The 11,579-nt window shown below is 30.9% G+C and overlaps 2 protein-coding genes across 5 annotated transcripts; both read right to left on the minus strand.

Annotated features, from left to right (window-relative positions):
- Window positions 1-85: 85 nt before the first annotated feature.
- On the minus strand, window positions 86-5,674 carry LOC111641765 (receptor-type tyrosine-protein phosphatase T-like). 4 transcript variants are annotated; one of them, XM_023387980.1, is made up of 8 exons: window positions 3,178-5,674; window positions 2,856-2,932; window positions 2,397-2,433; window positions 2,220-2,317; window positions 1,419-1,535; window positions 1,195-1,343; window positions 564-699; window positions 86-474 (listed from the first exon to the last, which is right to left on the minus strand). In XM_023387980.1, exons 4-8 carry the CDS (start codon window positions 2,280-2,282, stop codon window positions 184-186), a joined length of 756 nt encoding a protein of 251 aa, XP_023243748.1. In that variant the 5' UTR covers window positions 2,283-2,317; window positions 2,397-2,433; window positions 2,856-2,932; window positions 3,178-5,674; the 3' UTR covers window positions 86-183. The 4 variants fall into 4 exon arrangements, with proteins under 4 accessions (XP_023243748.1, XP_023243747.1, XP_023243746.1 ...); XM_023387979.1 differs by having other exon boundaries at window positions 3,028-5,674; XM_023387978.1 differs by having other exon boundaries at window positions 2,856-3,342; window positions 3,408-3,460.
- On the minus strand, window positions 2,775-11,553 carry LOC111641763 (receptor-type tyrosine-protein phosphatase U-like). The gene is made up of 8 exons (XM_023387975.1): window positions 11,377-11,553; window positions 10,546-10,741; window positions 10,378-10,474; window positions 9,439-9,706; window positions 6,921-6,963; window positions 6,782-6,826; window positions 2,856-2,932; window positions 2,775-2,801 (listed from the first exon to the last, which is right to left on the minus strand). Exons 1-8 carry the CDS (start codon window positions 11,551-11,553, stop codon window positions 2,775-2,777), a joined length of 930 nt encoding a protein of 309 aa, XP_023243743.1.
- Window positions 11,554-11,579: the final 26 nt, after the last annotated feature.

Genomic DNA, 11,579 nt, shown 5'->3' on the forward strand with positions numbered 1-11,579 from the left:
TATATAAAAATTTCATATTTGTAAATAGGAGGTTTCTACTGATATCAGATTTAACGTGTTCAAATTAAAAACATTATTTTAAATAAGATTAGTGCTCTGAAATAATGAATTCTTCATTGAAGAATATTAATGTAATCGAATCTCCAAACCTGTCCTCAAAACAGTGGCCATTTTTTTAGGAACTTATTGAATAAGACTACATATAGAATAACCTCCAAACAATGGCCATTGTTCAAAGGTTTGATTGTAGTAGTAAGTTAAATACGACCTGAAATTATAACTTAACGATAAATTTAAAAGGAAAATATATGTTAATTTATTTACTTCGTATTGTATGTGAAAACCTGTTTTTCCTGTCGAGGCATTAACTTTCTTTAATCTGTCGATTTCTTCGTTATAATCAGAGCATAGAATCGATGTTTTAAATTCGCATAGACAATCGGCTAATGCTCGATACACGAAACGATATTGCGCCTATTAAAAAATATCAAATGTTTTTACGTTAACGATACTTCGTTTCAATTTAAGATTTAATTCAAATTTGTATATATAAATAGTATTACGTAAGTTTCCACGATGTTTATTCGCTGTTGCCGCATATTGGTAAGATAAGAAACTAGATCTACTCTGGCTTCTGAATATGCCATATCTAACATGCTGTCTAACAGAATTAAAGTTCCAGTTCTTCCATCTCCTGCACTAAAATATATAAGTTCAAATAATATTACAATTATAGGCTATAAACTGTCTTTTTTAGATCTAATAACTTCTAGAAATTAATTAGTAAATAAGTATATATTTATATAATGTACCAAATATATAATATTGAATTCAGTAATTACCACCTCAAGGTGGTATTTACTGAATTCTAAGTGATCTAAGACTTTATTTAGGTATCTGTATAGGCATATATTTTTTATGTGCGTGTTGATACTGTATTTTTAGGAAAAGTAATGGTCAGTCGTTATATTTCTTCGCTTTTCTAACATTTTACTTTATTAATTAATGTACTGTACAGTATTTATCTTTCAAGGCAATTTAAGTCAAAATTACAGTGATTATTATTTACATTTTTCTAGAAGTTGTTAAATGCAAAAAAGTTTAATGAGCATTCTTTGTGCTTTTAATATTGATATTCTGTAATTTCTATAAAAAATAATATCCGTATAATAATTTGTAAATATATAAACCTACCTACAATGCACAACAATAGGAGAATTGCTCTTTGGTTTAAAATTTCTGACTTTTTGTAAAAATGAAACAACCGAATTTGTAAATCTGGGTACGTCGTGATCGGGCCACGTTATGTAATGAAAATGTTTCAATATCCACGTTCGTTTTCCCTACGAATTAATGTTCAAAGTCATTTATAATATTAAGTAAATTAAAGCGAAAAGTAATATAGAATTCGTACTTACTTGGGTAATAAGAAACGTTCTAACGACATAATCTAAACAAATTTCCTTATCTTTTAACGATACGTTAATGTTTCCGTAATTTTCTTCAGTTTCGGGCCAATATTTTTCACATTTTATCTGAAATATTTAAAAATTTATGATTTATTAAAATGAATTCAAACTTTATTAATGAAATTATAATATGTACAATGTTATTTTTCTTAAATATATAAAGTAATACATTCTGAAGAAATTTCTGTTATAATCATTTCCTTAAGTTTTATATGTCTTGAGATCATAAATCACGCTTGTACAATATCATTCAAGCACATACTTACATACTTTAATATTAAATGTAATATTATATCTACACAAGCAGATATAAAATTCTGCTAAATTCGTTATTTTTTTATGAAAATAAAGAAACCAAATTATAAATCTATATTTTTCGATTTACAGAAAACACATTCATTAAATTAACTTGTTCAACTGTGGCGATTAGAATGTAAATCAGAATGCCAAGCTAATTATAAATTTGCAATTTTTATGAAAGAAAATCATATGCAACAATTGTTTTTTTTTCACGAATTAGCAGAGTAGTGTTCCGTTTAATTACTAAAATCTCTATAATTTCTCTAATTGCTTCTAAGTTAGAGAACAAATTAAAACAAAGAATTAACATTTGAATGCGTAAAGTTTCATTATTACCACTCTCATACTTTATACAATCAGAAAATAATTTAAAACATTAGATCAATAGCATTTACTTTTATTTTAATAAATGATCTTTTAAAATTTATTATTATTATTATTGAAAGATACCTTTCCATTTTCCACTAGATTAGTGACCATGACTATTTTACAAACATTCTCTTCACAGATCATTCTCCAAAAATCATGAATTGTCGTCTGCTTCGGTCCTAAAAAGAAAAAAAAATTGATGTATTGCATCTGAATAAAATAAAAGTAAAATTTCTTCTTATTTTTAAAATATATCACCTTCAGTGGCTATATATTTTTTTGGTCTTTTATATCCCTGAAATTGAAATAAGAGTTAAAGATACAAATTACATATGAAAGAAAATTTGAGAATTATGACTTAATTTACTAATTTCAATAAATATTGTCTAGGTTTTCTAAAATAAACTTTAATTTTCACATAAGTTACACTACAAATTTAACTAATAATGAAAATAATTTTTTAATATTATAATTTCGCGGAAGTAGACATGGGAAGTTTAATTATAATATTATAATATTATAATTAAACTTCCCATGTCTACTTCCATCCCTTTTATCTGACAGATTTTTTCAGCTCAAGATGACTCTTATGTTTAATCTTTTGCTAAGATTAGAAATAATAACTATATTATAGATTTAGTCATCAATATATCTGGATATTTTCTGTAAGAGATATTTTACAATGTATAACAATAACAACATTCTGTATATACTTACATCAACATAATTTGCATTAATGTAGTCTGAATGGGAACCATTTCCGCAAATTTGTGAAACTACGCGAGCCTCGTCATCTAAAAATTAAAAAATAAATTCATCAAAATATCATTAAATCAAGGCCGAGATTATTTAATGAATCGGACTAATTTTTTGACGTTTTCTTTCTTACTAATACAGAAAAACAACACTCTTTCTAGTCTTCTAATAGGTAAAAATTAAGCCCGATTGTGTATTAATTATAAATTTATGCCGCTACTACACGTCATAAAATCACGTTTGTGTATCTCGATACTATATTATTGTCTCAGATAACTCGTACTTATATATTCTCAGATATGTTGCATTCAACAATCAAAGTATGGAGAAACCCTTATGAATTTAAAGGCGGTCATTTTAATGAGAAACTTCAAAATCAAAAAAATAATCAATAGTGCTGGTGTGAAGGTCTTCCAGAATGCCTTTCTCCTATAAGCCATGGGCAGAACTGCAAAAGAAGAAAAACAGATATAGATAAGGCACGGGATAATTCGTCAATACATAAAGTCATACAAGCCATCCAGTGCTTCTAGTCCAAAGATGTTGCGCATTGTCCTGCAAGAAATTCAGATTTAAATATAATAGTAAACACCTTAAATCTTGTTGAAGTGTAGATAAGTGTAGATATAAAACTGAACGCTGCAAAAACCGTGAAGAACTCGATGCCAATTTCAACAAAAGTATGATTAAGGATCTATATAACTACATGTCAAAACATGATTGTAACATAGTAAAATATTTGAAATAGCAGAGAACCAAAGATAAGATGGTAACAAACATTAATTTCATTTTTAAATAATAAATTTAATAAAAATTGTTTAATGGAATTCGCACACCTATAATGTCTGTCGTTTCATATAAATATACCCGTTCGGACAAGCAGACGATATTTTATTTTATTTTATTTTTTAAATAAAAACTATCAAGAGGGGGCGCTCTCTTACTTCGCGCGCTTTTTAAAACGGTTGTTCGTCTGGCAAACGTGGTTTTTTTATGTGCCTGATGTTGGTTCTATGTTAATTAAGGGCTGAACCTTGAATGTGTGTATCAATTTGTTCTACTTTTTGGGAATCCACAAATAAATTCACAGCTTTTTGTGCTGGAGATGTTTGTTGCGTTAATTTATGGTCCACTTCGTAATTAGACGCACAACATCTTTTGATTCGTCGAGGCGGATGTGGCCGCCATCTTGTTTTTTTTTCCGACTTTCGATATACAGCTACGAGTTAAGGTAAGTCTGCCAACACTTATCATTTCTCTTACCCTTAAATCGTTTCCTATTTCTTTTCCATATTTTTGCTATTTTTGTTACAATGGCCGCCATTGAATCATTCGACGAAAGAAAGGCTATCAAAATTAGAGGCATAGCAAAAAGTAAACTGTCTTATATTCAAAAATTCCTGGACAATTTCGATTCAGAAAAGGGCAATGTGCAGGAAGTCAGAGTAAGGCTAACTTCCTTGCTTAAAATTTTGGAAGAATACGATCATATTCAAAATCAACTCGAAATAAACTCTGAAGAACTGGAATAACTTTATACAGATAGGGAAGAATTTATAACAAGTTACCACTCTCTAGAATCACAATTAAGCAGTGGCGTGCAGTGACATTTGATAGTAGGGAAGCGGTCTTCCAGGGGCAATCAGTTAATTGCTCGTCAGTGATGGTCTAAGGTCCATTCGTACGTGTGTGGTCGCGGAGGAGACGGACGATAAGTATCTGACAAAAACCGTTTATTTTAACATAAAATAAACACATACTATGTACAGTACATACAGTACAAAATAGTTTGCTTTAGGACAATCAGGTGTTCGGACGTCCTGGGCTTCGATGTGGTTCTTTGATCGTCGATCGAAGGTGGTCCTGGGACACTGGGCGTTGACAAGTACGTAAGGCACGGGGAGACTTCGTCTTTTGGCGTCGGGGACATGGTCTAATTCCGAAGTGGCACGGGTAAATGATATTAAATCGTAGTGAGTCGTGGATTGTGTGCGAACGTAGTATAAAGCACAGAAATCATTGAATTTAGAAGCAAAGCTAATTGAATAAAAGAAAACAAAACCAAATTAACTGTTGGTAAATCATTCACTACTAGTGTAAATAGTGAAATTTGCAAATACCGTAATAAATCTAAACATGCATTGCGAGAATGTAGACAATTCAATGCAATTAGTATTGAGGAAAAACAAATTTCTTCGAAGCAAGAACGTCTGTTTTTGTTGTTTAAAGGGGAACCATGCATTTTCAAAGTATAGGGCTAGATGTACTATTTGTAAGGGCTAATACTACATTCGCACACAAGCCACGACTCACTTCGATCTTGATTTACCTACAATCTGGATTGTGACTGTCGCTAGTCGAAGTGTCTAGACTGGCTCACATTAAGCAACAACCTCTCCCTAGATTAGAGCTGTGTGGTGCTTTATTATTCTCGTTTGCTGTAGAGAGTTTTGTCTTCATTAAAATTAAGTAAATTGGATCAAATTCACTTATGGTGTAACTCTACTATTGTTCTTTGTTGGTTGCATTCATCTCCAGTTAAATTGAAAACCTCTGTTACAAACAGGGTCTCTGAAATTCAGGATACTAATATTGCATGGTGGCATCATGTTTCTTCTATGGAGAATGTTGCTGATCTGATTACTCGTGGAGTGCTTTTACACCAATTGTGTTCACTGAAACTATGGTGGAATGGTTTGGTGGAATAATCTCTTATGCAAAAAAACTGTTTATTAGTGATTCAACTGTTGAAAACTTACATTTTCTAATGAATTATCTGAGTGCAAGACTCACTCCTCACAATTTGCAAATGGCATGGTTAGATCTAAATCTACTGGTCTTAGTGAAACTATCAAGAAATATTCCTCTCTTCGCGCGCCTTTCTACAAAAATCGTTGTTAGCGTTCGTTAGGCCAACGTGCTTTTGCTATGTGCCTGATCTTGGTTTTGTGTTATTTCAGGGCTGTACCCTGCATCTATGTATTACTTTGTTCAACTTTATTTTGTGAATCAACAAAATAAATTCACCAGCTATTACTGGAGGAGTTTGTTGCGTTAATTTATAGTCCGCTTCGTAANTATTTTTACATCAAGATGGTAAAATGAATAATGGCATAACATAAATAATCACCAAACATATGCCGTAAATCCATCGGGCTAGTTTTAAGGCTAATGAAAGGAAATAACTGGATGATTTAAATAAGGATGCTGTTTGGGCCAGCAGACGATATTTATTTATTTTTATTTTTCTTTAAATAAAAGTGATCGAGAGGGGGTGCTCCTGTTTTTGCACGCCATTTTACAAAAATGGTTGTTAGTGTTTGTTAGGCCAATGTGCTTTTGCTATGAGGCTGATCTTGGTTTTGTGTTATTTCAGGGCTGTACCCTGCATCTATGTATTACTTTGTTCAACTTTATTTTGTGAATCAACAAAATAAATTCATCAGCTATTGCTGGAGGTGTTTGTTGCGTTAATTTATAGTCCGCTTCGTAACTAGACGCACAACAATACCTTTCCCAATTTTTACACTAGCTGTGAGTGAGGAATATTACGAAAAAATCAGAGTGCTAAGTGTGACCTTTTGACTGGATATGCAGTTGAGTAGAAAAGAACATTTGCTCTGCTGGCTTTAGTGGCCGAATGAATCCTTATACTTCCAAGAAATACTTTGATTAGATGCATTGATAACTGCTTGTTACAGTGATGAAGAGCTGAGGTTACACGTTCAACAATAAAAAGTCAATCTCAATTTGTTATTTATTTATCTTTGTAGCAAAATAAGTAAATAACTGAAATTAACAATTTAAGAAAACTTAAAAGTAGTGAGGCTATCTGTGATATCACTATATTACGATCACATATTATAGTATGTCCGTCATGGGTTNACCTATTAAAGAACTTTTATCTGTTCCTTTACTCATTAAACGTTCGACTATAAATTGAAATTAATAATTAACAATCATACAAAATAGATATTTAAATTAATGTTAATATATTATTTATAAATTAGTAAAAACTGTACATACCTTTTATAACATCGGATAAATATTTATATCCAATAAGTATTTTCTACATAATTAAATAATCAAATTTTAAAAATGCTATAATTAAAATTAAATTTCAAAATTACAATTTTGAGGAAACATTAAATACGTAAAATAATATAATAATTCATCAAATTTAAAAAAATGAGTTAATTTTATTAATAATTTAGTGTTTATATAAATGTATTATATTTTTTATAAGAAATTTTAAGCTAAAAATTTTGAAAAAGCTTATAAAACAAATGTCATATAAAAGAAAAAGCACTGTCATTAAATTTATTTGTGTAGGCCTACAGCAACGAGACGCAAGGGCGATCTAATGAGGAAGAAATTCCTTTCGGGAGAACTTTTTTGGAAAAATGGTCCCTATTTAGGCGTTATTAACTTGAAGAAAACCCGGAAAAGTGGCCACCCCGTTGGCGGGGCACGAACCCACGACCAGTGTTCAGTGATTTTATCTAATCGTCCACTGGTGGGCTATTAATCGGGTGCTCAGGCTCCTAAGCTAGCCATATCTGATCTCGATTTTTATCTATCTACCTCTGTTATCGAGATTAAGGAAGAACGAACGGACAGACAAATGACAGTGGAAATTTATAGGTCTGCAAATTTGAAAATTTAGCCGAAAATCAACCAGGAATTTGTACAGCTGCAGAACTGCAGCTTTCCTATAAATGTTAAGAAAAATTAAAGTGAATATTTGAATAAAAAGATTCCATTATGATTATATAATGTACAGTATCCAATAGATTTCTTGAAGAATGTACAGTACGTATAAGTACAGTACGTATAAGTACTGTACATTCTTCAAGAAATCTATTATGTCCCGTTTTAATTAAATGGAAATATTTGTGATGGAGTGTTAGTGTTAAACAGAAAAGCGAGGTACTACGCTCCACCCATGCAAATCAATTTTGTTTTATAAAGCTAAGACAAGTAAAGAAACATCGAGTGTTACGTCTTTGACTAAGATATACCTAGGAATAGCACAGAATATTCCACACATTTTATATGCACACACACGTATACCTGTTTATACCATTCAACTTTTAAAACTATGACACTGCTAGCCATTTTTTATCTAACTTTTTAAAGTCATGTACAGTATATGGCTTTATGAAAAGTAGTGTTGCAACAAATAGTATATTCGGCCTCAGGCCGAATACCGAATATTCGACTATTCGGCCAGGAGCGTGGCCGAATAGTCGAATATTCGGCCAAACTATTCGGCTCGATTAACGCACGTATGAAAATTGGCGCGCAAACCGCATTATGGCAAGAACCCTGCTTTCTATTGGCCCGCTGTCACTACGCTTCGCCAATCGCGTTAATTCTTGACAGTTCAGACAAGAGCGTCATGGCAGTATGTGATAAGTGATGATATCAAATGTGGATAACAATGTAATAACCTGCACGTGTAAATAACGGAAAAAGAACGGAGAAGGACCGCAAAGTGAAAATGTGAAAATAAATATGAAATTGAGTTGATAATATAATCGAACGAGTCGAAGCAGCTTATTGCGCGAAATTCGCGGCCGTGAATGCCAAACAATTGTTATCATAGACTTCGGAAAGCTAAATGCTTGTAATGAAAGTCACTTAGCGTGCACGGGCGAAAGCCTGGGGTCGTTCGGGCTACCAAGCTGTTTCGAATCTGTGAAATCATAACTGTGACTTATACTGACGTCCTATCTGTCTCTTTTATCCGTTATCACCAGGCTATGAGTCACGTATATGTAAAATGGGAAATCTACGACGGAAAAGTCACGAATCGAAAGTATCGTGAGGGCGTATTATGATGTATGCATAAGCATGCGTGGACTAGAGCGATAGAGGAAAGAGAAAGGGAAGAGCAAAGACGAGCGCTTAAAAAGAAGGATAGGCAGGGTCAGACGCTCAGATGTGCGACGATTCTCGAACGAATAAGTGTGTACGTGTGCTGATCTTTGTAATTATAAATTGTAAATACAAGTGACTAATATTACGTTCTTTTTTAATTTATGAATGTTATAAGTTATAAATAAATATAAACAAACACTAACTCGTTAACATTAAATCTAAATACCAAAATGATTAATTTACTGTGTTTTTCTTATTTCTTACTCCCGTTTTTAGGTATTCGGTATTTGGCCGAATAGTGATTAAATATTCTGTATTCGGCCGAATACCGAATACTGTAGTAACCGAATATTCGTTACATCACTAATGAAAAGTCATTTTATACAGATATTTTAATTTGAGTAATAAATAATTAAATTATATTTTTTTATAATTTATTCTATTAATATGAAATAAATTGTTTGATATTCTTATGAGTATATTTTATCGAAAATCACGATTTTTCAATATACGAAATAATCTGGATACAATGTAATTTTAAATGAGTTATTTTATTTAGTAACTTTGACATTTAATAAAGTAACATATAGCTTAATTTATTTTATTTACTAATAACATACGTAAATAATAATGATTAATTTTACAAGAGGAATTATCTTACCCCATTATAATTACTTAAAACAGCCATTCCTAATTGATAATTTTCTCCTGTAATTAACGGTGCATTGTAAAAATCGTTATACGTTTTCCCATCTCCAACGGTAAAGTTTATGCCTTCAGAATGGAGTTGACGAGGATAGAATCTTGCAGTCGAATAGTAATTTATACTCGTATTCACAGAAGTATTATAGTTAATTAATTCTTTTTCTTCTATTTTAATTTCTCTTTTCTTTAGTCTGCCTTTTCGTTCTACAATCACGTGATATTCACTGAAAACGTCAATTGAAATATAATTATTCGTTTGTTAATTTAAATTAAACTATATTGTTGCAGACATTAATAAAGTTAGTTTTGGTTTCGGTTTTGACTGCTTGAATTTGGAATTCCAGTGAATAGACAAACATTGTGATAATAAGTAATTTACTTAAAACAAGTCATTATGCATTCCTTTTCGCGCGCGTTGTGTGTGTGTTGTCGCGTGTGATTTTGCAGTGTAATATAAAAAACATATAACATCTAGTATAAACCTTGGATCACGTGTTGTGCATAGAGGAGTTTGTTTCGGCTTAAAACTTTAGAAACGTCATTGGTGTGAATTAGACTCTAACATATTTTTAATTATTTTACTCTGTCCATTAATTACTGCATTTCTTTCAAACAAAATTAAAACAAAAATATATTTTCCAACTAAAAATCTCGGATTTTCAAAAATTTGTTAAATTGCAACGGATCCTGTGGAATTTGTACGGGTTTGTACCCAAATAAAATTTTGACGTCACAAGATATTTCGATTTACGACCAACTTTTCTAAAACGTTTCCTGGTAGTATATCGGGAATTGAATATACAAATATTTCTATCGAAACAATAAATAAATAAGCAATTTTTTAAAATAAAAATTGTAAATTATTAACTTCGTAAAAGTTATGGATTGGATTTACCTAATAGGTCCCTTGTCGAATTTAATTGGTTTTATTAATAAACCAATGGTAGAATCTGTTACTTCTAATACCGCTGGCTCCACTTCTATAATCGGTACTGAAATAAAAAGTGCGAATTAAATATTCTTTCCTTTACAATGTAATCGATACATAAAACTTCACTAATACCTGAATGATTTGTTGTAAACTGCACGTTTAAAGGACTTCCATATCCCGCCGATGTACTTGCTTCTATAGAGACGTTGTATAAAGTGGCAGGATACAAATCCTCAAATGCATATTGTCTTTGAGTCGCATTAACAATATTGAATTGACTGGTTCCAGAGACGGTTTCGTTAAATGATTTTACTGCGGTTATGTTAATCTATTGTAAATTCAACTTATTTATATGTTTTGAAAAACTTTAGTATCAATAAAGTACTTAAATTCTATTGATTATACATTCGGTTTTATTTAACGTTTTTATTTATCAGTTTCTGGAGAAATATCTTTTATAGGTTTCACATGTATTAAACTATTTACACAAATAAATTATTTTTATCTCTTTAAATTTTAATAAATATTTTTTTCAAAATTTTATGATATTTGAAATTAAAATTTTTATCGAATTTCTGTAATTTCAATTTATATCAGTTATATTGAAATAACTACCTTTTCAAATATTTCTTAATACATATACAAATACTTAACACCTTATTCTTGCCGAGAAATATAATTTATTTGAACAAACTAACGTTTTCAGCCTGATTCACAGGCCATCTTCAGGTTTAGAATACATTTGAATTAGAATTCCATCAATGGAATACAAAATTTAAATTCAAAATTAAATAAGGTACAATTAAAATAAAATATTAAATAACCAACATACAACAAAAATAAAATATAAAAAATATATAAAAATGCAACAAATGAATATATAAGTATTAATAAATGCAATTACTAAGACATTCAATAAAACTACTATATTGATTGGTTAGAGCCCTTATTAAACTTCTTAACCATAAACTTCCATGCAGAGGGAAGACTTTCTGCGTCCCTCGCATTCAGACAGCCTTCTTGTAATCTACTCCTATAAATCTGCAACTTTTCCGCTGTTAACGCCAAAGATGGAGAAGATAAAGGATTTATGATGGTCGCCTCATTCCATTTGACTATAGCTCCTGGTGCTTGTGCCATTTGGGACAAAATTGTTGCATTAGACC

Source organism: Centruroides sculpturatus, unplaced genomic scaffold, assembly GCF_000671375.1.
Source record: "Centruroides sculpturatus isolate CEXI.00-Female unplaced genomic scaffold, Cexi_2.0 scaffold1536, whole genome shotgun sequence".
Classification (NCBI taxonomy): domain Eukaryota; kingdom Metazoa; phylum Arthropoda; class Arachnida; order Scorpiones; family Buthidae; genus Centruroides; species Centruroides sculpturatus.